The sequence below is a fragment of the Gasterosteus aculeatus genome, chromosome X (genome assembly GCF_964276395.1).
Source record: "Gasterosteus aculeatus chromosome X, fGasAcu3.hap1.1, whole genome shotgun sequence".
NCBI lineage: Eukaryota > Metazoa > Chordata > Actinopteri > Perciformes > Gasterosteidae > Gasterosteus > Gasterosteus aculeatus.
This window is the reverse complement of record NC_135698.1, coordinates 4,554,333-4,581,197: the sequence shown is the minus strand read 5'-3', so window position 1 is coordinate 4,581,197 and position 26,865 is coordinate 4,554,333. Positions and strand designations below refer to the sequence as shown.

Below are 26,865 nucleotides of genomic sequence, written 5' to 3'. Positions count from 1 at the left end.
GTGACTCGGAGAAACAACTTAACACAATGGCTTTGCTGGTTCACGTGCCATTCATTCGCAAGTTATATCATTTTCGTTTGAAATATCACAGAGCCGTTGGCTTCTGCGGTATCTGCGGGTGAGTGGTGTGGTCTGAACTTTTTGGGGTGAAGTTCTGGAGGGACGCAGCTGGTTATTATTAATGGTAGAAGATAATAGAAAGAAGAACAAGCACAAAAAGATGATGTAAAAAGGATGCATAAGGCAGAAAAAGAGACACTCGCACGACAAAGTCTGACAGTTTTACCTTGGAGCGCGTTTTGAAGTTCCTGAAGGCGCCAGTTTTGAAGATGACCCTGTTCCTCTTGCACAGGATCAAGGACACCATGACGACCACCACCATCAGCAGGAAGAGAGGCGTCAGGACGGCCATGATCCACAAGTTGCTGGGCGGCGTCTTTACCACAGCTACAAACACAGAAATACCACCAAATGACCCTCCAGTGATAAAAAAGCACACAGTTTGCAACACAGGCAAATAAACACTGTTCACTACATTTCCTCTTGGGATGAGAATATGTCCCCTCTTTTTTAATTAAATCCTATTTCTGTCATTCTCCCTTTTATAGTTCTGACTTCTTTCCACACTTGGAAATACAGATGAAGAAGCAGCTTTTGGACTAAAAAAACACAACACAACATAGACTTTCAGTTTTTTTATGGATATGTGCTCTATATAAGCTCTGAGGGAAATGTCAAGTGAGCTAGTTGTCTTTGCAAAAGCAGCAGCAACAATAAATAGCGCTTGAAAGTCTGTTACCACGTCAATCTATAGATTTATAGAGAGAACAACTAAACATCGAATAAATACTAAATAAGGACAGTGCTCATTTTAGTGAAGACGCAATGCTGTTTATCATTAAGGAATGAGGTCTATCAAAAACTGAACAGGATTAAATCAGGCGGTTTACATAACAATTACATTTTTATTAAAGGTCTACAATTCATTGAAGCATCATATGACACATTTTTCATATATTATTTTATCTTCTCTATGATTTAAATATGTAAAAAGCAATTATCATTGCCGTGCTCTGGTTTTTATATTGGTGGAACTATTCCTTGAACTAAACTATTAACCGTCTTCTGGCTGCCAATTCATATTCAGTGCAGACATGAGTGGTATCAATATTCTCATCCATCGTTCAGTGGGAAAGAAAAGTATCATGTTTCCCAAAATCTCCCCAAAATTGAAATTGGACACACATTTAGTAATACGTCATGAGAGACAATCAACGGCAAGCAAGACCTGTTAGTCAGTTTAGATAAATCTCTCACGCTGGGGGGGGGGGGGGGTTCGGCAATGTTATGTCTCTACAATCGCTGCTGAATGAGAAGTGCGCTCTGTGAGTTGACTGTGCATCTAAAAAAAATTCCATTTGCATATGACAAAAATGCAAATGACAATGTGTGTAAATATGCAAAAGGCAAACAGTGGAAAGTCCTATTTTTAAGCCTACTGTTTCTATAACTGGAATAAATCAGCCGGTACATGAACAAATGGGAATTTAACATATTTTACGCTATATTTTGCTAAAGAATTTTTATCTTATTGAACCAGACTTCTATCGGGAGCCTCTTTTTATCAGACGCAAACCAATAGAACAAGCGAGAGTTATTAGAAAGAGACTCATTGACATCACATTTTTTGTCTCTCATAGTTGACTACCTTACATGTTTACCTGCAAGAAAATCCGACACGCTACAGTATGGTCCCCTGTAGATTTCTCAGCACCTTTTCCTGTTAAATATGTTTATAACTACATGCCATTAAGTGCTTGTAATGGACACTGACAAAATCAAACCCTTGATTTGCATCACGTCTCTTGTGCCTGCCTTGCATGGCCCATCACACATATCACAGATAAACATGTAACATAGGACTGCATGGAATGATGAACCGCTTACGTTCAGCCTGCACTTGCACAAAGTATCCCAGTGTCAGCGCCATGGTCTGGGAGTCCAGACTGCTGAGGGTCTTGGCGGCGGCAGACCCAGTGATGGGGGCCCCGTTTAGCTGGGCGTAGTAGGTCATCTCCACTGGGTTTTTGGGACCGGGCAGCTGACGCATGCTGACCATCTGGAAGAGGACAGACTAAGTGTCCAACATCTGCAGCTGATTTTTGTCTACAAAACAGTGTTTTGTAGACAAATAACATGGCACACGGGCACGGGCAACGTTTCTCTCATAGCCAGACCGAAGCCATACACAACCCATTATTTCATCATGTCAGTGATTTTTTAATCACATGTACTGTGGCCCGTTCAAAACTCTGAATCGGCTTGTCTGCTTTGATCATGAAGACCATTTGCTGCGAGGTAACTGCACTTGGGGAAGACACTCAGGGATAACTGAGTCACTTGAAATCTCAATTTCCTTTCATCATACATCAAACGATTTTTTAAATTAATTTTGATGAACACGGTTATCAAGACTGGTAATTGGATTTTTTCATAAAATAGTTCGATGATTCACCCCCCACCCTTTGTTAACCTTTCCCAGTTGCCTTCATTTTTAGAGCAACAAAACTGGTCATCTGTGACCTCCCATAAAGCCTTGTGGGAGTGTGTTAAGCCCAGGGAGTCAATTGTTGTCTTAATTTGCTGAATATGGAACACAGGGCTGTTGATGGTACTATGCCTTTAAGTGCCTTCTGTCCCTTCTTAATCCCTAATCTTCACCTCTGAGTACTTACCCAATATAGTTACAACATTATGATTTTAAAGTGTAAACATACTCCTAACTTGACATACAAATATGACATGTGTTCATTTCATTTCTTGTGTGTTCATTTGCTGCCAGTGCTTTCATTCCGTAGCTATGGGAATCTACTTGCAGAACACTTAACTTCTTTTTAGCGTGTGTTAAAAAAACTTTTATTGTCGGGCAAGACAGGGACAGTTTTCAAACATACTCTGACATTATACGATATACCTTTCCCTACGCAACAAATGTTAAAATTGATAACATTTGCTTTATTGTTCAATTATTTTCTTCTTTGTAAATGTATTAACTGGTCTTTGACAATATTTTAAAAAAGGTAAAACATGTATATGACAATTTATAGTCCAATGTGGTGCCACCAATAAACAGTTTCCTCAAACATCACATGACAAAACTGAATCTGTGCTAAATCATCTGTAAACAAATGAAGAATAATCGTTCATCACTTCAGCTCTAATGCTCATAATCAATGTTGTGTGGTGATTTCTCTCTTTAGGTGTTTCGACAGTGTGTAATTTTTGAGCACTCTTTGGCCGGCAATCGCTAATAAAAATAGAAGGGCTCTTGGAAGGGGAGAACTCCCCCATTAGTGAAAAATAATGGGAGTTTATCAGGTCCATGTTTATGATCCGTTGTGTATGTGGACCATTTTGTATAATAATAACATATCTTGATGCCATTTCATGTGGACATTTAGTTTGCTCAGAGGATACATCCTACTGTATTGGTGAACCTACAACCTCTAATTAAGCTCCAGCAAGTCACAGTTCTTACTTATTCAATGAAATATCCACATAGATCAAACCCCTATGGAGTGACGGTCGAATCCTAACTGGCCAATTTCTGATAAAGGAATGAGAATATATGGTATTCTTCACAGAGCTTTGTACTATTTTGGAATATGTTGTAAGATCAATAATAATTGTATACCCCTTTACTTGACGGATTGGCAAAAATATGGTGCGTACATTCTTGCTTTACACAGGATGCAAGTCTTCACGGCTTTGGTGATCTCCTCACTATTCTTTAAGCAGGTAAAAAATGAGGTTGAATTCACTTCGAACAGTCTGCAGAGTTAACTACATGCATCAAGCGCAAAGACAGGGCCCCTGAGTCCTAATCATACAACTTGCAGAGGTTGAAACTGTTAAATAATTTAGTTGACAAAGAAGTGGACTAGTTCTTTAAAAGCAGATACATCCCACCATCACTGCTAATGCACGCAATGGCACACAGGAACCCCACCTGTACTGTGTAGCTCCCCACGGTGGTGGCCCGCCGAGGGCGCGCCGTCCGAGGGCCCTGCCTGCCGGCTACCAGGAAGAGCTCGGCCAGCCGCTGCTCCATCAGGTTGGCAAAGCTCTGGTAGTTGGCCTCCAGGGAGGCGCTCTCTACATCCTGGATCACTTAGAGGAGAAATGATGGGATGGAGGGCGAGAGCAAAGAGAGAGGAACAGAGAACATGGATGAAAGGAGGAGGGGAGTGTGAAGAAAACATTAAAGGGAGGCCTTGATTTGAGGAGAACAAGGGAGGAGTGGGAAAGAGATAAACAGTGCTGGGTATTGAATATTGCATGATATTAGAGAGGACTTGATGATTTTCCCTTTCATTTGAAAGCTGCCCAGAAACTTCTATTTGTTCTAGTTACTCCTTTGCACATCCCTTCACTCAGTGTTGTAAGTGAAACGGACTTCACACACACTTCAGAATCATTCACGCCCGGCCGTGATGTGATGCGAAGCGATCTCTCCCTGCGCCCCAGTCAGGAAGCCCTAAATTATACATCCAATAGGTTTCCCCAGGAACAGAGCAGATAGACACTTTGGGCGCAGAGAAGGTATGAGTGGAGGGGGATGTCTGTGTGTTTTCTGGGGGAGGGAGGGGTTGTTAGGACACGGGAGGAAAATGAAAGAGCCAATACTATTCTGCTGAATTGCATAACAATGGCCGTCAGTGCTGTTTTGTCCGATCGATGCGGCTCTTGATTACCGCTGATTACCCAGTAGCACTTCAATGTGCGTGCGCATGCAAGGGCTATTTACCTGTTATCACCCAGAAGTTCTTTGTCGCCATCGACGTGTTGAGGTTATGGTATTCAAGGGCTGGAGAGAGAGAGAGAGAGAGAGAGAGAGAGAGAGAGAGAAAGGACGCTTTATTGGCTGATCTTAGAAAACACATTGTACACATTTATATAAAATAAAAGTATTTAAAGCTACTAGGCGTAACCTCCATTTAGTGTTGGTTTTGGTGGTACCTTCTCGAGAGGTTCTGGAGGGCCTCGCTTGGGTCAAGAGGGCAAAGATTATTGTTGTAGTATATCTGCATGATTTTGAATAATGTTGTACGCAATATGTATATCCTAATTGTATGGAAATAGACAATCTTCTTATTGATGGTCTTGTATCCTCGTGAAGGTCATAAATAGCCATCAGTATCTAGCTGCGAGTTTCACCACCAGCTTAAAAGTTCTTCCCGCTCTAAACTAAATCAGTTCATCTAGTTTTAATCATTTTTTTCACATTTTTTGGGGGGGAGTTTTTCCTGTGCCGATGTGTGGGTTTCGGGACAGAGGATGACGTATGTGTACAGACTGTAAAGCCCTCTGAGGCAAATTTGTAGTTTGCGATTTTGGGCTATACGAAATAAAAATAAAAAAAATGAATCAAAATACGTAAACACAAACATACTTTCAAACGTCAGATTATGTAGGTGGAGAACATAACCTTTAAGGTCCTTTAAGACCGCCATCCTCTGAAACCAGCTCTCTACCATTATGTGCCAAACAAAACACAGTGTTTCCTCCTTTGAAGAACAAGATTATCCATCCAGCAGATACAATTTTCCCTCAATTGCTGCAGACTACACTTTACATGCCGAGAGTTAAAGTGACATCTTATGACAGGTTTGTGTGTGTTAGGGCTACCCACTAAACGTCAGAACAATGCAGGATAGCAGGACAACAGGCAGGAGACTAATAAAAAAAGACACGACTGCAGAGAGTGGGGATGAAAGCTCGCCCCGACGTCCTCGCTGTCAGCCTGCTTACCACCTCCTCTGCTGCCGCATGGCGTGACCGACTTCCGCTGGATCGTATCCGGCCACAACCGACACATATTTCATATTGACTGAAAGGTTTTGGTTGTTTTTATATCAGAGATTACGAACAAAGGCATTCAAGAGTCCTATAGCTAAAACACAAAACTAATGTACTGTAAAAAAAAAGAAGTATGGATTGGACTAAAAGAAAGTGAAAATAATATCGTCATTATCATATTATCATAGGTCAATGTAAATGATACTTGAACATTTGAGTGCAGTTTAGAAAACAATTCCAGTATCTACCGTTTTGTAGAGACATTCACGGGGTGACAGAAAACATAACTATAAAAATCTATTCGTTTCTACTTTATCATCATTTGCACGGAACAAGTACTGTATCATTTGACAGCATCCACGTGAACATTTGGAAGCAAAGCATAATCCTAATTATACCTTTATTGTCTGTTCAAAAGTGTCAAGTTGAGACATGAATAGATTTGTATTAATATATTATATTAATCGCAATTACTAAAAATATTCTAAAAATATACTAAAAAATAAAAGTAGTGTATTGCACATTTCGATGAATGCAAACCCGAACCCTGAGCAAGCAAGTTAACATTTATAAATCCATTTCCCTTTTTCTTCTTTCTGTACAGGCAGCAGCAGAACTAGCGATAGCTCCGCCCCAAATGCTCTCATTGGTTGAGACGTGTGATGACATCCAAAGGTCGTAGTGACCAACAATGTGCCCCACAGTGTGTCTGTATGTGTATTCAGAGCCAGTCAGCAATTAAAAAAAAATAATAATTAGAACGAACTGTGTTAACGCGATAGAATGAAAAATTAATAATGAAATAATTAGTGCGTTAATGAGCCTGGGCCTTTTAAATACAAATATTTGTGATTTATTATTATCAAACGTTTTTTTCCGGGATCCATGGAAGCCGTTTAAAGGGGACGGCAGTTTGTTTGTAAGCAACGGCAAATTCGCAGGGCGGTGGGAGGGGGGGATGTTTATCATTGGCCCCTTGACGCAGATGATAAAATACGACAACGCGCCTCTTGTCAGGCTGCACTGTGACCTCTACTTTGTTTCCTCTCACTGTCTCCCTCTCTTATCCTCCTATGTTTCCGCCTGTGTGCCTCTGCGACCTGCCTCGCTCTGCACAGGTTTACCTGTCGTTTCTCGGGGAACCAAAACGGCTATTTCCATTTTGTCCGGTCAAGTGTCTCCTTCCGTCTCTGTCCACCCATCATCACCCCCCCAGTCCGTCGGCCTCTCTCAGTGTCCTCGTCATCTCTCTCTCTCACTTTTTGCCCATCTGCCCCCTCCCCCCCGTCCCCCTAACTCCTCTGAGCTGGCTGTCTGCCTGGAATTGCGTTTCGGCCCAAGTCAATGGCGGCGCAGCGGCGGTATAACAGCTGGAGTGTTTCTGCTCAAGCCTTCCCCTGATGTGTGCGTTCAGGTTCAGACAGATTCAGTGACTTTCGGAGGATCACCAGCCTCCAAAATCTGGCAAATCCATTTCAGTAACGCTGCAGTGTTCGATCAAATCTAATATTAGAGAAAAGGAAAAGTATGCTGCTGTTATTTGTCTCTCTGTCAATACAACGATAATGAACTGTTGGTACTTCAGTAGGTCTACTTCCTGACCCTGTTTGTGGAACTTCTCCAAAAAAATGTTCTACAACAGCAGGACACTGTTCAACAATGAACTGAAACAAGAGTATTTTTGGAGCGTAGGAAGTCGTTCTATCGTTGAAGTAAGAGAGACGTGTACCGTTTTTTTCTCCAAAGTAGAGATCAGGATCAGGTTCCAGCTAAGTTTGGCACAGACTACTCTTCAGATAAATGGTCACATGCGGTAGACATCGAGAGTTCTGCATGTGAACTGTGAAGATCATCACAAGAGAACTGATCATCCGTTGAGGCTCTAAGAATAATCCCTCAATAGGTCTGTACTAAAACATTTCTGGACCATCCCTCCTTGTGTCTGATGAGCATCTGTAAACAGTTCCTCATTGTTCCAGCTGCAGTAAAAACAACAACAACTGCTGCTGCTTTGAGAGAACACACAAGGTTTCCACGGTGATGCCGAGTGTGTTTGGATGTGACAGTGTGAAGTGGGATGTTTTTGCCCGTTGGGTGTTGAGAGTAGGCGCAAATAGATTTGAATCTAATCTCACCGGAATAAAATTAGCTCATTCGGGGGGACATGGACAACACATGGCCTACGGCGTGATTCAGATCATAGGAGTCGTACAGCTGCTCGCCCTTTAAAAATCTCACAGATGGCCTGAGAGTGGAAGACAAAATGAGCTTATGAGGCTCATCTGTGGGGTCTGTAGTCGGTCCTTTGTGTTTTGACATATTTTCCGGAAATTGGACAATTATCACAATGTCTTTGTGCACGACTATCTTTTAAGCTTAAGCTCTTTTAAGGTTTAAAACAGTTATTTTTCCTTAATAAATCCGCCAAATTTTTGATGTAAGAAGGAAAGCGTGGTCGTAAATATTGACTTTCAGATATTTAACTAAAAACATGTTTTTACTCCACTTTAAAAGGAGCTGTGTGTAGAATAAGGTGCTACTGCTGCAGAGAGCCAACCACTGAAAACCACTTTATAAAGTATATTTTAGCAGGCCACTGAGGAAATATGAATTTAGCAATAGCGTATAAAAGCGTAGTAGAATAGTATCTCTTATTGCGGCTTTAAACTTCCTTTTCATTTAGTTTTTGGTTTCCAACAGCTACAGAGGAAAAATGTGACTTGGTTCTGGGCAAGCTACATAATTTCCTCAACTAGAGCTTCTAAAAAAAACTGTTAGTACTAGAATAAAGTGTTTGCAGCCCAACCAACCACCTGGCGCCACCAACTTTTAAGCAGGAAATGGTAGTTAATACATTTTTGAGATCAGTTTCCCACCTAAATATAGGTGTATAAAACAAATGACTAGAATATGAATGTAGTGGACCGGGTTGAGATGCTGTCTGGAGGCCATAATATATCCTGACATTTACTTTACACAATATGGCGTAATCTTGAATTCCCACCAGGTGAAACACGGTCATGAATTCTGCATTGCTCTGCGGTGGACTCAATGGTTCTCAGTACCTCTGGGGTCGGAAATCAAACTGCAGCAGTGGACTAATGATAGGGTGACTCACGCAGGTCCCCTCTTAAGCCAAAAAATATCTTTGTGTCAATATTGTAATCCTTCACTGTTGGCGTCCTCCATCCTACGTACCTCCGACCTCCACCGGCCGGCACAGCTTGAGGGGAAGCCAGTTAGAAATAAATATAGCCCATTTAACCCTTCCATGGCACATTTCGTGTTAAGCCCAGCCAAGTCTGTAGTGTTTGTGGGAGTCCTTACCTGTGGATCTTACAAATCCGGAAAGCGCATTGGCCCAAAGGGACAGCGCCTCAGTGTTCCCGCAGCATCTCTGCGCTACTCATCACAGCTGTCAGAGCACGCGCCTCGTCCGCAGATAAATTACTTATTTTCATTTTCTCATACTGCCCTCTGTGAATAATTACAGGGGCATCATAATTACCGAGCAGTGCCTCTGAGGAGAGGCCTCAGAGGTTCGTCGAGAGAATGAGTATCAAGCATTCCGACTGAAACTTGTTGGCCGTGCACTATTAATCAGGGTTAGACAAACGCTGGCCAAGTGTCTCCGTGCAGCCGTAAGAGCAGAGGGACTCAGTCGCTGTGACTGCCCTGAGATGTGGGATGAGAGAGAGAGCGATAAATTGTTCACATTCAGCTTTGCCAACTCATTTAGCTGCTGGTCGCTAAAAATACCACTAGCTGGGTGATTTGCATATTATAGTATTTGTGACCTTTCTCCATCTATGGACCATATAATTAAATACAACAAATGTATGGTAATCTATCCAGTTAACAATTGAACTGGAGTCCCAAACATTAAAGGGTCAATTCCACAAAATTTACAAAAGCTAATTTCGTCATGACTCCTTAGTTCTATCGAGCCATGATGCATGTAGATCTGCTCATGTTTTCTAGGTATGTATTTCTAAGAAAAACCCATCTGCGTCATTTAATAATGACGCAGATGGGTTTACACTGGAGCTAGCTGAAAGGTTTACTGATACCAGGCACCAAACAAGTGTCAATGTTCAACCAGTCTGAAGAGAGAATGGGTTGGTACGGCATATCTTAACAGAGAGGTGGTAGAGTCTAGATTGCTTTAGAGAATCCCAAATATATTAAGACGGCACAGTTAGCTGGGAGAAAATTGTTCCAAACAAATCTAAATTTGGTGGACTTTCTTACCACTCGCTGTGTCATGGAACAATGTTTTTAAGTGGGGCTCAATTTTGTTGTAAAGATGCTTCGAAATGAGCCGGCAAAGGTGAGCAAGAAGAAGACCGTGAGCTATCAACCATGGATGCCGACGTTACGGCATTTCATTTTTAAGATTTGCAAATGTTCCACGTAGAAGCATCCAACCAGTTCGTTCGCTCTCTAGTTCTCCCCCTTCGGACCTCAGGGTCCATCCTGGTTTCACTTACGCTCGGCGATGACCATCGGTGGGTAGAAGAGAAAGTATCCCACCAGCTCCGCGGTCAGCTGGTTGAGGAGGCCGCTGGAGATCGTCCCATTGAGAATGGCTTCCTGGTTCTTCACCACATAGACCAGCGAGACGGACGGAGAGCCCGACTCCTGGGACACGCTCTGGATCTGAGGATAAACATTTTTTTAATGATTCTTTATGGGAAGCAACTAACTTTTAGAATTTAAACATTCATACTGTAGGATCTAATGATACCAAACGTCTTGGATGCCCCATAAAGAGTCCATAACGGAGCTCCAGACACAGTGCGACAGTTTCAACTAACAATGTTTCTTTTCTTTCTGTCTATAATAAGATCTGTTGAAAACAATGTGACTGAGCAAAGCAAAACGGTTGTTGATACGAGTACCTCCCGTCGCATTCCTCCACCAGTGTGAATATTTCAGAGGATTAATTATGAATGCCTGCCTCTGCTTGCCGAGACCCACTTTGTGATTATGACTGTGTGTTCATGTATATCCTGCAGTGGTGAGAGAACCATGACAATCAGAGACAAAGGGATTGGAAATGAGAGAGAAGCTGGGATCAAAAGGAGGACTGAAGTAGTAACTGAAAGGGTTTATACCTTGAAGAAGAATGACTTGTTTCTTTGGAGATAAACCTCCATGTGCCGCAGCAGTCACTCTCCCTTAAAGAGCTCCCTGCTGCCAATACCAGGCGACCTTTCTTTAAGTTCTGAATTTTGATGTAGAGCTTTAATAGCCTGATTAGCAGGCCACTACAGCCTCTGTTAACCCAGTCGTACCTCCACGGTGAGCCTGTTGTAGGTCTCCAGCACTTTGTCCTGAGCCTCGTCGAAGGCGCTTTCCAGCCGCTGCTCCAACATTTGGACGAAACTGCACGAGTAGATGTTATCCGTTGGGCCAACAAACCTCAGCACTGTGGGAGGTGGAATTATATGTAATTAATATTGAAGTGGCTTTTGATTTCGGCCTGTGGATAATTACAGTAGATAAATAATTAGCGAACCGACAAACAGACAGAAAAAGGAATTTACTCCAGCTACAAATCATTTCAGTCATTTAATTGGCATGGACTTAATTGATGCAGTTTTAAAATGCGAATTCTATTAAAACCTTCAATTGATTAAACAGTTGGTTTGTTCTTTCCAATCATACCTCTTCTACATAAATTGTATTTGTTTTTTGTACTTTTATACATTGAGTGATGTGCAGAAGTATAAGTAAGAAAATTAAAGGGTAAAATGATTCTTGATTTTTTTTTGCGATAGATGTTTTTTCTTTGACAAATTTGACAGGAGGTTTCTAAACATATATTATTATTAATATGACCTACAGTTCAGACGGTTTAACACAAATGCATTCGTATTAACATAGCAATTTATACATCCTGTCTGGAAGCTGTGTTTTTGGTATTAATGAAAGTGTTTTTCTCGATAGACGGTTCCTGTGTAACCGATGAGCAGCGACGCTTATCGCCATTATCTAGTATGAGAACAACAAAAAGTAGTAGATTCCCGTCAGCGTCTCGCAGTTCGGCCCTGAAGGGGAGCAGGGTAGACAACGGTGAGCCCCTCAGCCGATTATGGCGGATGTTATTAATGTTGTCTCAGTCCTCTTACTGCAGTCACCCTCTGTTCTCTGCCTGCACTCTGTCTCTGCCTCTCCTTTGAGAGGAAGAGGTGGAACAATATTCTGACCTGAATTCAAAAATTGCAGTGCTTGTGAGCGCAGGGTACGTCTCTAAAAGAAGGCAAAAAGATTCTGCACCCTTCCTTAGTCTCAATAGCGTCGACCCAGTTGATAATCTTACGCAAATTGTGCTGTCGTTGGTGGATTGGCTTTGTATTTATGGTTTATGGGCTGAACAAGCCAGAAATGGATTTTTATTCTCGCTTATGCCCTATTTATACACAGCTGCACGCTAGCATGAGGATCGTCTCTGCTGCAGAATGCATCACTTCAAAAGCAATGGCATATGTAACTTGGTGATTTATCAAAGCTCAGTTCGTACACCGGAAACCTTGAGGACACAAAGCAGACGTGTTTTTTCACTCACAAAAACGTCTGTTATAAGAACTGTCATACATGTTGGTGAAGTTTGTGTTTGTGTCCCGTCTACGTCTGATTTTGATACTTCCTGTTTTATTGTGGCGTCTAAACCCCCTCTCGTTTCAGGTGTCTTGCCCTTCCTCAGGTGTCTCCTGTCGATTGTCTCCCCTGATTCCTAATTGTCTCCACCTGTTCCCTCACCTCCCTCATGGATACTTATTGTCTCCCTTTGTCCTGTGCCAGTGTGTCTTGTAGTTGTGCATGTCCACACCCACGTTAGTGTTGTGTTTGTGAAAGGATCTTTGTATTTGGTATTATTAGATATAAGAATTATTGGAATAAATCTCTATCAGTCAAAACCTCTCTGCGTCCTTGTCCTCCTCCCCGGCTCTGGGCCTGACTGACAAGAACACTTCGAAGAAATGTTATTTAATATTATTCTATTATGTATATATACATTTTATTTAATTGCATTGTATTATTCTCAGTTTTAATAGTTATCAACACAATCACCTGATAAGGTGTAAGCTAAGAGATACATATTCATACACCATAGAGACACAAGCATATAAATGAAGATTAGGTGTAAATTCTGCTTATTCTCCACTACGACACCAAAACAATGAGTTGAAATTGGTAGAGCAGAGTGAATATTCATGCGATTTTATCACTGTGAGCAGCCCCTTTTCTGTTTTCAGCTCAGCTTGAAATGAAAATAAATTGAATAATTACAGTTAAAAAATAGCACACATACAGTGGCTTTAATTTAATCCTTAACAACACGGCAAAATCGACCTTATCTGAGACCTGACTTGAATCGATACCAGCATGATTTTTATTTTGTTTGAAAAAGTAATGGCTTTCCAATTGGCGCCTGTATCTCTAGAAAGGCAAATCAATTGCAGTGATTTCCCTTCCCACTTTCCCACAAGACTCGTTTTAAAGGTGTGTGACGTCTGTGTGTGTGTCTGTGTGTTTTTTAAAGGCTCAAGAGGCTGACTAAATGAATAGACCAATTTGCCTTTGCTCTGTAATCCTGGGAGTTTGTATGGGATTTAGGGTAAGAGAAGAGTAAAGGAGAGCAGACATGTAATCAGAATTTTCAAATTTGTCTCTGCTTTCCTCTTCCCTTGTCTCTCTCCCTGCACTCGCATTGCGTGTTATCTCTCCCTACTCTCCTCTTGCTCATATTCTCTCCCTCCTCCTCCTCGTCATCCCCCCTGCACATCTCCAGCCACTGCATTGTCTGTTTCCCACTGTGCCTCCCACCAGCATGTCACTTCAGTTCGATTCATCGGTCAATCTATCTCTACCCTTTTTCCATCAGGTTCCATCACCTGTTTTCAGCTGTAGGTGTATGCTTGGGGCGGGCAACCAGGTTGCCACGGGAACCAGGACCGCCTTGACCAGCGGGGCATGCTGCCTGATGTCTGACAGCAGCTTGTCGAAGCCGTATACGTGCAGCGCCTCCACCACCAAGGAGGAGACGAAGACGGTCTTCCCGCCGGTCACGTAGTAACCCAACGTCACGTTGTGAGAGCTGCAGTCATCGCGTTCCACCTGCGAACGAGGGAGGGAAAATTCAAGCTGGAGCTTTTTCTTTACTTTTTTTTACCTTCTTACATTTGTGTTTCACAAGAGGATGTGTACATGTACCCTAAAAACATAATGATGCCAGTATGTCCACAGGGATTCATTATTTTTAAAGCAAAGAAGACCCAGACAAAACCGTTTCAGAAAAGAAACCAGACCTTCGCCAGCTGAGACAAGACCACACCAGGAACAAGGAGATGGGGTGCATCCATTTCAAATACATGTTGTACTAGCCATGGGTTTATACAAAATCCACCCCATTAAGGGTATTTACATTCCATTTTCTTTTCTTTTAATATTTAATATAAAATATCAAGGGTGTAGTTTAGCTTGAGCCTCCAATGGTGATAAATCTGAATAACTGTCCTGAAAAAAACACAAACAAAACACAATCGGCGGGGAGTCGTATTTCTTGAAGCATCCACCGCCTCCACCCTCCACCTTGGTTCCTGCTGGAGCAGCTGTGGCTGTTCTTACTATGGCTCTCTCCTCATCCCTCTTGACATCTCGTCTCCGCTCGTCTCCTCGGCGCTCACATCCCTGTACGTCTTTGTTAATAACAATAACTCATCCTACCCCGCATCCGTAAGTGCTCACTGAACGTTTAATAATACAGCATGAAATCATATATATTTTATTTACTGTTAATCCTGAATGATGCTGTAATAAATCAATACCGCCATACAAATATAATAATAAGTTATTTGTTTGTATAGCGTATTAAAAGGCAAATAAACAGAAAAAATAAAAAGCAATAACAATATAAACAATGTAGGAAGTAGGAACCAAACATTTAACTGCATCACAGATTAGAGTTATAATAGATGAGAAAACAATATATGGGTATTTTGTGTCATTAACAATTTATAAATCTGTCATGAATGGTGAGTGTAAAAATGTAAAGAAGTCATCTACCTCATCAGGATTAAGCAGCATGAATGGCGCCTACTTAACAACTATACGATCCTCCGCTGAGAGGATGGTGTGCATGCACTGACGTGTCTGCATAAATTGCTGAGTCATCCCCACCACTGGCCTCTTGAGGTGATGCTTTGATCTGCAGTTACCCGGATAAATGAGTAAACCTGCTTTTTAGACCCTGCTTCTATATATACTGTCCAACACTGTTGGAAGAAGACGCAGAAATCATTGGACTTTTCAAAATAAGGGAACATGCATTGTTCATAAGATAGATGAATAACTAATTTAAGGTGATTTTACACTGCATGACCCTTTTATTCTCTGGCTGTCAATAGTATGAACTACTATTCAGATCAAAGTTCTGAAAAGATGATGACTACTTCTGTGGAAAAGCTTCTCCTTGTCCAACTCTTCCATAATTTCCTTTTCCAGCCACATACCTGGGCCAAACTCATGAGGCTTGAAGAAATCAAACAAAGCGGACCTAAGAAAGGATTTGAACAGCAAAGGGGCCAAATCATAAAGAATGTGAAAGGTTACCAGAATGTACAGAACAAATGCATGTAAATTAGACATAATGGTGGTGTGTGTAAGTAAATCTGTGGTGCTGTCCGTGGTGCTGAAAGAGGTGACGAATGAATTGCAACTTTTCCTTTGAGTCAAGCCCTTCTGCCTCTTGGCTGGATCTTGGATCTAATATATTCTGGGGGCGATCCTGCATCCTGCAGCTGTATGGTTTTTATTAGTTTGTTGCTGCATACTTGAATCCATTCAAATCCACCCACCCCTACTCCTGACTCTTCTTATACCAACATTTTGCAAGCTGTAGCATGCAATTACGCATTCCATTACGGTTAAACAAATTGTTCAATAATGCAACGCATTAAATACAGCTGTATGCAAATGTCATACTGTTTGACAATCCCTGGCACCACTGAGGCCAATATCTGCCCATCAACAATGCTTCAATGCTTCGTATCGAGGCTTTTAAACAAACTCCAATTTTATACCGCCGCAGACAGACGGACGGATCCAGATTGAAGAGTCTTAAAAGGCTGATAGCGATGAAAACTGAAAGCTGTGTGTGTGGGGGTGTGTCTGCGTGTGTGTGTGTGTGTGTGTGTGTGTGTGTGTGTGTGTGTGTGTGTGTGTGTGTGTGTGGCAGGAGGTAGATGAAAGTGGACTGGAGCTTAGAGACACTGAGTCACTCCCGGTGCAGGCTCACAAACAACTGGATAAAAATAGAAAAAGCCGGCGGATGAAGATGGAAGACAGAGAGCGCCCCGAAGAGAGACAGGTGGACAGACAGAGAAGCGGGCAGGCACAAACAGACTGGCAAGACAGACAGGTTGGCAAGAATCAATGGACTTAAACCGAGGGAGCAATCGGCTCAGATCAGTGAGTGTTGGGTGTGTTACGCTGTAAGTGGGCGGGAGACAGAATAGGAAGATCCCCTGCGGAAAAGAAAAATTTATTCTGAATTCATTTGACATTATCTTCTTTGTGTGTGTGCGTGTGTGTGTGTGTGTGTGTGTGTGTGTGTGTGTGTGTGTGTGTGTGTGTGTGTGTGTGTGTGTGTGTGTGTGTTTAAAAACATCTCTGAGCAAAACATTGCTGACTATTCAACAGATTATTTCTATTCCGTTCTTCTCCAGCATCACTCAGACGGGTCCTTGCAAAGGTGAGCAAGTGGTAAGAGAAAACAAGAAAACAACAATAGCCTAGAGTCTCGTGAAATGGTGACATCCTCAGGGATAGGAACTATATAATTATGTGGCACATAAATATAGAGGAAAGCACTGTAACGCAGCGCAATGATGCAGGGAGACTCTTTAGGTAAAATGTGTACATTATCAGTAAATCAAGCTAAAGCTATGAATACAAGCTTGACCTATTAGGGCCCTGTTTACTAGCCACAGACCTCTGTTAAGTAGCCTATGATCAGTCTTTACAAGCCTCTGCCCTCTATTTACTTTATATTACTTATATACTCTATTTAAAAAAAAATCTTAATAACCTTTGAGAAAATTGTTTTTCAAGTGGTGTTGAACGGTAGGCAGTTTTCTTGAAAAATATATTGAGAAATGTTTATGTGGCAGCAATAACGTGCAGGCTAAACTGAAGTGAATATGTTACCATTGGCAATTATTGACCTATAGCCATAGGCCTAGTTTAATTGGGCATATTTAAAGAAGCATGATTAGTCAATTCATTCTGCTGAAACTGCTTGTCACCATTTGCTAAGACGTTGTATTAGCCGCTGATGCTGTGTTTTTTTTTAAACTACGAACTACAAAAGCCGAGTTGTGCTTTTTACCCAACAACCTATAATTTGGTTGTACTGTTCAGGCCAGCTGAGCCTGGAAGAGACGCTCACCTGTGCGTTGGCTGTGGAGTCGTTGAGGGCTCTCTGCAGCGCGTGGCTCAGTCCTTTATAGAGGTTCTGTTTCCGGATTGGATCCAGGCAATTCCTGCGCAGCTCAATGGACAAAACTGTGAAGGAAAACGTTGTAAACATTCTCTGAAAAATATCGCTTTGACCATAATTGTTGCTCCAAATAACAAAATAGAATTTTTTTTTACATAAAACCAGAGCTTTGACTCCGCTGGTTAAATGTGTCCTTGATCACTTTGCCGCTGCTGCCAACAGTAAAGGGCTTGATGCTTTAGTATAACACCATCTCTGGTAAATGTAATCAAAGGCTAGTCTCCAGCTTCTCATCAAAAGAAGTGTTTTATATGCTTGAGGAATATCTGCCTCTGCTTTGTGCAACTTTTAATTAATTTCTCTGCATGTAATTAAATCTCGGTAAATGTTTGTAAAGTCTGTGCAATTTTTTACTTTTTCTGGCATGGATGCAACTGTGAGGGAAGAGGAAACAACGTTGCTAGTATTTTAACCTTTGATTAATCCAAACACAAAATGCTGATCTAGCTATAAGAATATATTTAAGAATGTGAGCTAACCGTCGGCATGATTACAAGGAGAGACAGCTTTTGTTTGTGGAAAAATGTCCTGATACTATTCATCTTCTCTCCCAACTTTTTACTCCGATACAGTTTATCCCAAAGAGGATGTTTTAGTCTCGTACCTGTTCTGACCCAGAACTTCTCGGTCACGTTGCATGGTAGGGAACCTTCTTCTGCGCTGGTACTGGACAGAGCCTCAGTGGTCGTGGTGGGAGGCGGCGTGGTTACGATTGGGATGAAGAGAGTAGTGGTAGGTGCCTCTGTTGTTGTGGTTGTAGTGGCGGCAGTAGTAGTAGTAGTAGGTGCAGGTGTAGTGGTTGTAGTAGTGGTGGGAAGTGTGGTGGTTGTTGTAGTAGTGGTGGGAAGCGCGGTGGTTGTTGTAGTGGTGGGAGGCGTTGTGGTCGGGGGCACCGTAGCAGTGGTTCTGATGGTAGTGGCAGGTGTGGTCGTACTGGTGGTTGTGGGCTGAGCCGCTGTAGTCAGTTTGAGGCTTGTCGTTAGCCGGGCGGATGCAGCAGCAGTGGTTGTATTTGGTGAGACTGTTGCAGCGAGCCCAATGTTCGTCGTTTGGGTCGTCATCCCAGCGGCAGTCACAGTAACGGTGGTCGTTGAGGGTGTCGTCGTGGTTACTGTCGTCAGCTGAAGGCCCTCATTGGTCACAGTGTCCAGGCTTGTGGTTTGAGAAGCTGTGCTTGATCCAGATGGTGTTTGTGCAGTCGCTGTGGTCGATAACGGTAAAGCTGAGGTGGTGGTGGTGGGTGATGGAGATGTGTTTACAGTGGTGGTTGATGTTGAGGTGTTTTTGGTGCGCACAGGCATGGTGGTGTTCCACTGGTGGGTGTAGAAAGGGCTGGTGACGTTAGCAGGGAGTGGGACGTCGTGGTCGTCCATTGTGGACAGTAGCGACCCAGGGACTGTCGGCAGATCCCAGGCTGGCAGGCTGCCCACTGACTCCTCTGCAGGGAGGGAAACATTTGGAAAATCAACAAAATCAACGTATGTGTAGCGGTACTCTTAAGCATACTCTTGACAACTAAACTCTGAAGAAGACCAAAACCAGCAACGAATCAAGGTGAAGCATCTGCAGAGCCTAATGAAGCCTATTCCACTATTGTAGATCTGTGATGTTGTCCAAAACTATCAATTTACACACAAACGCAATTCACCGTCCCGGGAACATGAATACTCTTGTATTAACAAGTGACTAAAAATAGTGCAGCATCCTGCTGTTTTAGATGTAAAACTAAATCTAATGTGCTCGGAAAGTCCGAAAATGTTGAGTCGAATCGTTGGTTTTGGTTTTCTTATTGAATTGATTTAGAGAAAAAAAAAGAAACATTTGCAGCAGCACCGTGCCGGTACCAATCCATGGGCCACTTGGTACCGTGTTTTAAGACCGGTCCGCAAAATAGTCATACATAGACGATGTGATAGAGCCAGGTTCAATGATGACGATGGCATGCAAGCAATAGGTTCTATTGTGTGAACTAAATAAACCACTTTATACGGCCCCCATTTTGTGTGTAAATGCATCTAACATGCAAGCAAAGATCCTTTTAACATTCATCATCAATTTTAAATACATGAGACGAAGAACGCAGCAGTATAAAAATCACGAAGGGAATAAAAATCCATTTTAATGTGTAAATGCGACGAGCATTTCAATGTCAGCAGTTCATTTAATCGATTTGAAATCGTCTCTAACACGGAGAAATGAGATGCATGTCAATGAGGGGCGTAGAGGAGGCTGGATAGAATAGGAGTCAGGCAATCAATCCTCTCAGACTGAGAGGGATCCAAATACCCCCTCAGCCTCCCCTCGCATCGCCGCATGGGGAGGAATGGTACCGTGCCGGGATTGTTCATCCACGTGATATTAGCTTCAGACAGAATTACCTTGTTGCTTATGTCATTGTTATTGTGGAGATGACGCAGCAGGAGGTGGGGGAGACATGGAGGTAGCGGCGCGGGACAGGAGATGGCGGTGAGGGCAGAGGTGATGGTGATGATGACAACGCAATGAAAGGTGATGACAAAAGGATGATGATAAGGAGTAAATGAAGACAATGATTGTTTAGGTGGGTATGATGATAGCAAAGCCTGAAAATAAGATTGTGAAGACAGCGGTGCAAAACAACCTTATGCACTGTTGCAAAATGTCTTAAGCTTTCCTTTCTCCCTGGAATTGATTTGGTTTGTTATGAACATAGACAGCAAGCGACACGGCAGAAATCACAGTTGCCCGCAGCTTTTAGCAAACTCCAGTGCCAAAGTGCATGGGCAGAGGGTGCGCAGGTAAGTCGTACAATTGTTTAATTTGGGCCAAATGAAATGATTTGAGGAGCTTATTACAGGCCTGCACTGTCACACTGTCCCTTTTGACACTGTCGAAGGGTTGTATATTTGCACTTGGTGGCTAATTAGCCATGAAGTTGTGCTACAAGACTAAAGGCTGAAGCTAACTGTGCCAGTTAAAAAAATCTCTTTCGGGGTATAGAAAGGCCGAGAAAGAGACAGCAGCCTCAATCCTCTTTAAAAGCACAGTTTAGCTCTACAACAAGCGATGATTACATGTGATGAAATCCATGCTTGACTGGCTAAGTTATGATTGCTGTTTGTAGGAGACGGTTGGCGACCGTTTACACACAAATGCATATGAATATGAAATTCAAATTTTAAATTGATTCCTATGACAGAACAACCCTGCACCATACCCAAACTGGAGCTGCTATTGCTGGTGGAGGACTTGCTGTTGGCAGTGGCCATGGACCCGTTGTCTGGTCTTGTCGTCTGACTGTCTCTTTTGCTGGTTGCAGAGGAAGAGGAGGACGAGGGCAAAGAGGATGCCTTTGTTGTGGTTGAGGAAGAGGAGGAGGAAGAGAAAGAGGAGGACTTGGATGAGGATGAAGAGGTGCCTTTGGTCCAAGCAGCTTTAGACAGAAGCCCCAAAGGTTTTCGCTGTGCTATACCGCCGTTGGGGGCCGATGAGAGGGCTGCCCGCTCTCTCTGCTGCTGCGGCCCGGCGGCCGGGTCCCTGGGAAACCCTGGCAGGCCTCCCCCCCCCTCATCCACGGGACTCCATTCAGCCCCAACTTTGGCCAAGGTCTCCACAAAGACTGTGCCATCTACCCCCGCGTGAACCGCCGCTTCGGTTTCGGTCCAAACTCTGGTCTCAGCAAAAACGTTATCCTCGGGCCGACGCCTGGGCGGGACGTGTTGGTCATTCGACCCAGCTGTGTCTCCAGTCAGGGGGGTGGCTGAGAGGACGGAGGGCGCCGCAGGATCCATGGGGATGACAGGCCGTCCCACAGACACGTGGTGACCTCCGTCAGCTGTAAGACACGAGGGACAGGAAACAGGGTTTAATTTGGAGTTGTGAACGGTTTTTGACTCATCTGCACAACGGATCAGAAAGGATGAGGTTTTTTCAATAATTCATGTGCCCATGGCATACCGACTGATCTTAAACACTCATCATGAGAACATACCCACTGTGCACACAGTGCATATTCTTTTTCAATTCCTGTCTATCACACACACACACATACACACACTTATCCAAAGGGATTAAATGAAAACGATGGTGGAAAAATACTAATAATGTCTAAAGTAGGTCAGTTATGTTTTAGAGGATAAAGCATAGGGAATTCATTTAGATGTTCCAAGGTGAATAAATTAGGACACACATACACAGCCTAATCAGCTGTGATTTCACAGATACTAATTTAATCCGTTAGGTTATCCATGCAAGCCCGTAGGTGTACTATTCCTGGAGCATCCACAACCACCCGGACACCCAGACCAACATCGATGACACGGATTTATATTTTTCCGAACAAGTTTGGTTTGAACATTGCAAACAATGGCAGCTCTATGGAGTATTTTCTTTTTATTCTATTTAATATCCAATGCCTGGCCTTTGGTCAAAGCCTTTCGCTACAACCGTTATCTCCATTCTGTAAACGGTCTTGTCTGTGGCCTCAAAAAAAAAAGGCCTGAAGGCTTGGCTGAGACTGAGGGGACGTCTGATACATCCACGTTCAAAGGCACCTTGCACGATGAAAATGAATAAAAAATGAATACAAAACATGGCTGACCAGGCAACGCAATTTTCATCGCATTTTCTCATTTGTTGTGAAGCAGACAGGAGAGGTTCTGTTTTTGCTGTCACTCGAGCCCGATATCCGGTTTCTCCAGTACTCAATGTTTAGCGTGTCGCGAGGGGAGTATTCTTTACCTTCTTCTATTTGATCCATGCTCATTTCAGCCTTCAGAAGTACTTACTGTGCCTCGCACACTTCCCACGCTCCCCAGAGTCTTCGTGGTAGGATTGGTTAATTAAAAGACAGTGATTCTGTACAAGAGGGGCTTTGCGGCAGCAGCTCTGTGATTAGCTGCTCTATATCCTCGTGACACCTGCTAGAAAACATTTCCCCACCGAACTTTTAACTAACACCACTGAGCAATCTGCCTGTCGTCATAGGATGTCATATCATTAATGCCATCAAGAGAGAAAATGAACCTACGGTCTATTTAAACTTCAGCTTCTTCCTGTTCAGTGTTGTGTGTAAGTAGCAGCATCCAGTGCTCCATTTGTCAGTTCGAGGAAGGAGAAAACGACGAAGCTAGAAATGACACTCACGCACCGCAGGGAGAGTACAGTACAGAAACACGCTTGTTAAAACTTATCTGAAATGCCACATGTCTTTCTGCAGTCATTTATCTCGGCAGCTTGGTACCAAACAGATTGCAGTTGCTGTGAAAGGGAATAAATGCTGCTAATATGCATTTAATCAATTTGGGAAAATCAATTGGTGTTTGATAGTGTTTGATAGGCTGTCACAGTCCTAAAACCATGGACAACATGTGGACCTCTCTGCGCTACCAGAGCTCTGATATTTTACACCAATGGAATATTAAAGCCTCATTAATCCTTGTGTATATTTAATGCATCAAAATCCTATGTTTAATGAGAAAGGTATCACAAGTATTTATAGTTTTGATTTGATACTGTGGTTCCCTTCAGCTTTAGGCGCTATTTCACACAAATGTTTTTCTCTCCTTAGCTCCCGGATAAGCTACCACATAGTAAGCATCATAAGCCACACAAATGTCAATGCCAATTTTGTTCTGTGACTCATTTGTAAAACGCAGACAACCCGATTAAAAGTGTTCCTTTAGTAACAAGGTTCGAATTGAAATTATATAAGGAATATAAAAGTAAAACCAAGGGATTGTCACATAGAGAACAAAGCTACGGATACTATAAACATAGTATTATCTGCGTTTGACGGTCGTGATCGTTTCTTCTCTGACGAACAAATTATGTGTCACTTTAAATATTCCACTCGCAAGGAATTGTGGGGCAGGATTTCCCTCTTTCCTTTTGTAAAGTAAGGTCCAGTGTTTCCTATAGTAGAGGAGCTAATAGCAGCATTGAAGCACCTTTACTTTCCATTTTCAGGCAGCCGGTCGATACAACTGAACTCTTTCTCACTTCCCTAAAGAGCTGAAACCTAGTTGATCTCTATGCATTTTATTGCAGTATTTGTACCACATACACCATCTAGTTTTGCCTTAAGCGTATATGTGTCTTATATAAATCTGACAATGGGGCCCTTATTCGATAGTCATTAGCTCTGTAAGACAATGAACACATGTGTGTGGATGAGACCATTTGCTTACAGGGAGTCATAAAAGAATGAATGGATATATGGGGGGTTGATGGATGGGGGGAAGGACTGCACCATGTGCAAAGCTGTTAGCATTGTTTTCAGTATGTTCTCCTCCAACAGCTAGCCACCTGCTCTGACTGAGAGGAACATATGTGACTCTACCTTCAGACCTCTGACAAAACGCTGGGCTAGAAGAACCTCCACTGAGTGCAAATATGGACTTGCTGGATGGATGGATAGATGAACAAAAAAGGGTAGATTAAAGATGGCACTGACCTGCTTTCTCTATTTGGACAAAAACAAACAGGACCTCTTCTTTTTTTATGCCTACTTCTGTGTGTGAATTCCCCGCTTATAGTCGATTATGAGAATTATTACATAGAAATGGTGCCCAAAGCACTACTGGCCATTTACAAGGCTTTAGGCTAGTGTCATTTTGATGTATTGACTAATGTGTTTGGCCAGCTGGCATTGTGCCCATTGGTGCCTTGCTAAATCTCTCTAAATCCCTACACAACCCTGTAAAGCCTTGCGGACACTGCCAGATTTTGGACCAATCAGATTACTAATTCCCAGGTGCCTGTGATAATTTAACTATCCATGGTCCATAGCCATGGCCATGGATAGTTATATTATAGAAAAAGAAACGCCATGGCTTTTCTGCCATGCAGAGTAGATTCACGCTGCCCCCCAAACTGTGAGCAGGACAGGTGGTTAGGAAGTGTGAGAATGGTACTGAGCCAGCTGGTCCTCAGCTCCCAGAAATTCAGTCAGGAGGGGTAGCCTGGTTGGCTGAATGAGCCAACTAGCCAATTGGTGGCATGTCACAGTAATTATCAAACAGGCCAGATGAAATATAGTACATGTCTTAATCTACGTCTTTGAGCTGTACTGGGCAAGGTTTTTCTGTAAAAACTACAACAGACGGTCGAGTCTGATTTACGAGATTTGGCTGCAGTCCAGGGGACACATCATCCATAACAAGAAGAAAACACCATATTTTCACCTCAATAGTCCAGGAAAAACAGAGGTACTGGCACACATTATTCTAGCCTTGGAAATTGATGAAGCCAAAAAATAGAAAGTGCTAAAATATTTCTAAAAATCTAAAAAATATATTTTTAAAAACAAAAGGTGTTTACAGATTGACAGCATCTCAATTCGGTGTTAATGAAATTGTCCAAATTTGAGAAAATTCTTCCCAGCCAACAAGCACAAGCTGCAGATGTGACGCTTTATTTATTCTCTCAATGGTAGACAAGGCGACTTTGGGAGGTGGCGATCTCAAAAGCCCTCCAGTAGGAAATTATTTCAATGTTAGGGTTAGTCCAGTACTGCATACTGAGTAGGATTCCTTGTGTTTCCACATCCATTACCAAAATATATTTTATTTGCAAGATCTTTGTGCCACACTCAATGGATGACAATGGTCGTAATTTGGGCAGAAATGGATTATTATGACTGAATACTTAGATACATAGACCTTTTTAGCAAATGTTTTCATGCTAACATGCTGAACTAAGATAGAGACCATTTCATATTGTGCAGTGACAAACTAAATATACTTGTTTAAGGTTAAAAAGAAAATCTTGGTTAGTTTTAAAATAATATCGTAATATCCGTGGTATGCAGAAAGAAAAATAACAAACTTACAAATTGTTTGACAATTTGCTCAAAACACTGCAGACCTTTAGAGCCTCACAGAGCTGCCAGCTTGACAACTTTTATTATGGTTGACATATAGGTGGCCTAAAACCAAACATGAAGAAATAACCTAACACACCTTTAGTTTGTTTAGCAAACACCTGTCTACTTATAAAAATCACAGAAGACCAAGACTGATAATCCTCCTTTTGGTGAAGGTGCTTAGCTTAGTGTAGTTTAATAGATAATAGAAAAAATATTTTTCTCTCTGTGGTTTCAAGCTCGTCGGATAGGGGACAGTTGTATATTATTGTTAGTATGTCAACTTTGAAACGGCTGCCAATAAATGCATAATTTAATACGGAGGTAATTTCCGAAAGGCGTACATTGCCAGTGTGTTTAAATGTTTGAATGTTTTCCCTTTAAAATAAAGCCTTTGTGGTTAGAGTGGGAGTTTTGGTAACAAGTCAAAGCGATGTGGTACGAGACTCAGTGGGAGTGAGGATGGTCCCAAGCCAGTAGGCATCGTCCAACAGCGGTGATATCGTCCAACAGAATGGGCATATTACCACTTCCTTGAACTATTTAGGGCATCCATATGTCTGTGTGGAGGCAAGAGGCGGGGAGCATTTTCGATGCAATGTCAAATGGATGGATCTTTAGGTAAACAGATCATTGGTTGATAATTGAAGGCTACTACTGACACTAGTTTGACACTTGTGAGTCCTGTGACCAGAACGGTCGCATTGACTGCACCTAAGTGTTTGAGATTGTGAGGAAAGTATCAGACAGGATCGGGGGGGGTAAGTGTAGTAGTCGTGGGAAAAAGTAGTAGAGTTAACGGAACAACAGCGCTGTATGCCGACAACGCAAAACGAGTCAATATAAAAGACAACGAGCCTAAAAAGCTATGGGTTAAAAATGCAATGTAAGTCGCTTTGGATAAAAGCATCAGCTAAATGACCTGTAATGTAATGTAATGTCAGAAGTGTCACAACAAAATCAATTAATGGAGCTCATATATAGTGGCTGACTAAACCAACAAAAGCATACAGGGGAGGACAACCAAATATCTGACCTACAACGTAACACAAACCCGCCCTAATTCCTCCATCCTGTCAAAGCTCTTGGTATGGTCCTTGGCTCAGGCCTCTTGCATAAAAGCCGACTCCACCTTCAGCCTCATCCTTTGTCCAAACAGGAAGGGAACTCAGCAACAAGGTAATGTCATTGTGGGGCTTTGGCCACCAGACTGACACTGCAGTTGGACTTCTCTGCTTGGCCTCTGCCCCGGTAAAATTCCGCAGTCTTCAGTCCCGTTCATGAGAATAGCCCCTCCTTCCCCTGGTTTCTGTTCACTTAACTATTCAGTCCGACCGTCTTATAACAGTAACATTAAAAGCAACACACATACACACACACTATAGATACCTGTACACTCTCACTGGATGTTGTGATTAGTCAAATTTCATTGGATCCATCTAGATGAATAATGTGGAGTGAGCTTCTATTCAGGAATTGTGACGGCAAAATCACCGAACTCGAGACTTTATTACGACACAAACGATGGAGGAATTCACAATGACCACGTCCATTTCTCATATACAGTATATGGTTCTTTTCAATAAATATCACAATA

The 26,865-nt window shown here is 42.4% G+C and overlaps 1 protein-coding gene across 5 annotated transcripts in view; it reads right to left on the bottom strand.

Moving 5' to 3' along the window:
- The window catches only part of kiaa1549la (KIAA1549-like a), a 78,760-nt gene that overhangs the window by 30,514 nt on the left and 21,381 nt on the right, over nucleotides 1–26,865 (bottom strand). For 4 of the 5 annotated variants that reach the window (XM_040162872.2, XM_078082469.1, XM_078082470.1 and 1 more), the window contains exons 2-11: nucleotides 20,622–21,239; nucleotides 18,030–18,863; nucleotides 17,315–17,430; nucleotides 13,761–13,983; nucleotides 11,157–11,290; nucleotides 10,350–10,518; nucleotides 4,808–4,867; nucleotides 4,010–4,170; nucleotides 1,948–2,119; nucleotides 287–447 (exon numbers count right to left, since the gene is read on the bottom strand). In XM_040162872.2, the coding sequence (XP_040018806.2) occupies nucleotides 287–447; nucleotides 1,948–2,119; nucleotides 4,010–4,170; nucleotides 4,808–4,867; nucleotides 10,350–10,518; nucleotides 11,157–11,290; nucleotides 13,761–13,983; nucleotides 17,315–17,430; nucleotides 18,030–18,863; nucleotides 20,622–21,239 (2,648 nt within the window). Of the gene's footprint in view, nucleotides 1–286; nucleotides 448–1,947; nucleotides 2,120–4,009; nucleotides 4,171–4,807; nucleotides 4,868–10,349; nucleotides 10,519–11,156; nucleotides 11,291–13,760; nucleotides 13,984–17,314; nucleotides 17,431–18,029; nucleotides 18,864–19,803; nucleotides 19,917–20,621; nucleotides 21,240–26,865 lie in introns of those variants that run through there. The other variant, XM_078082472.1, reaches the window with a different exon arrangement.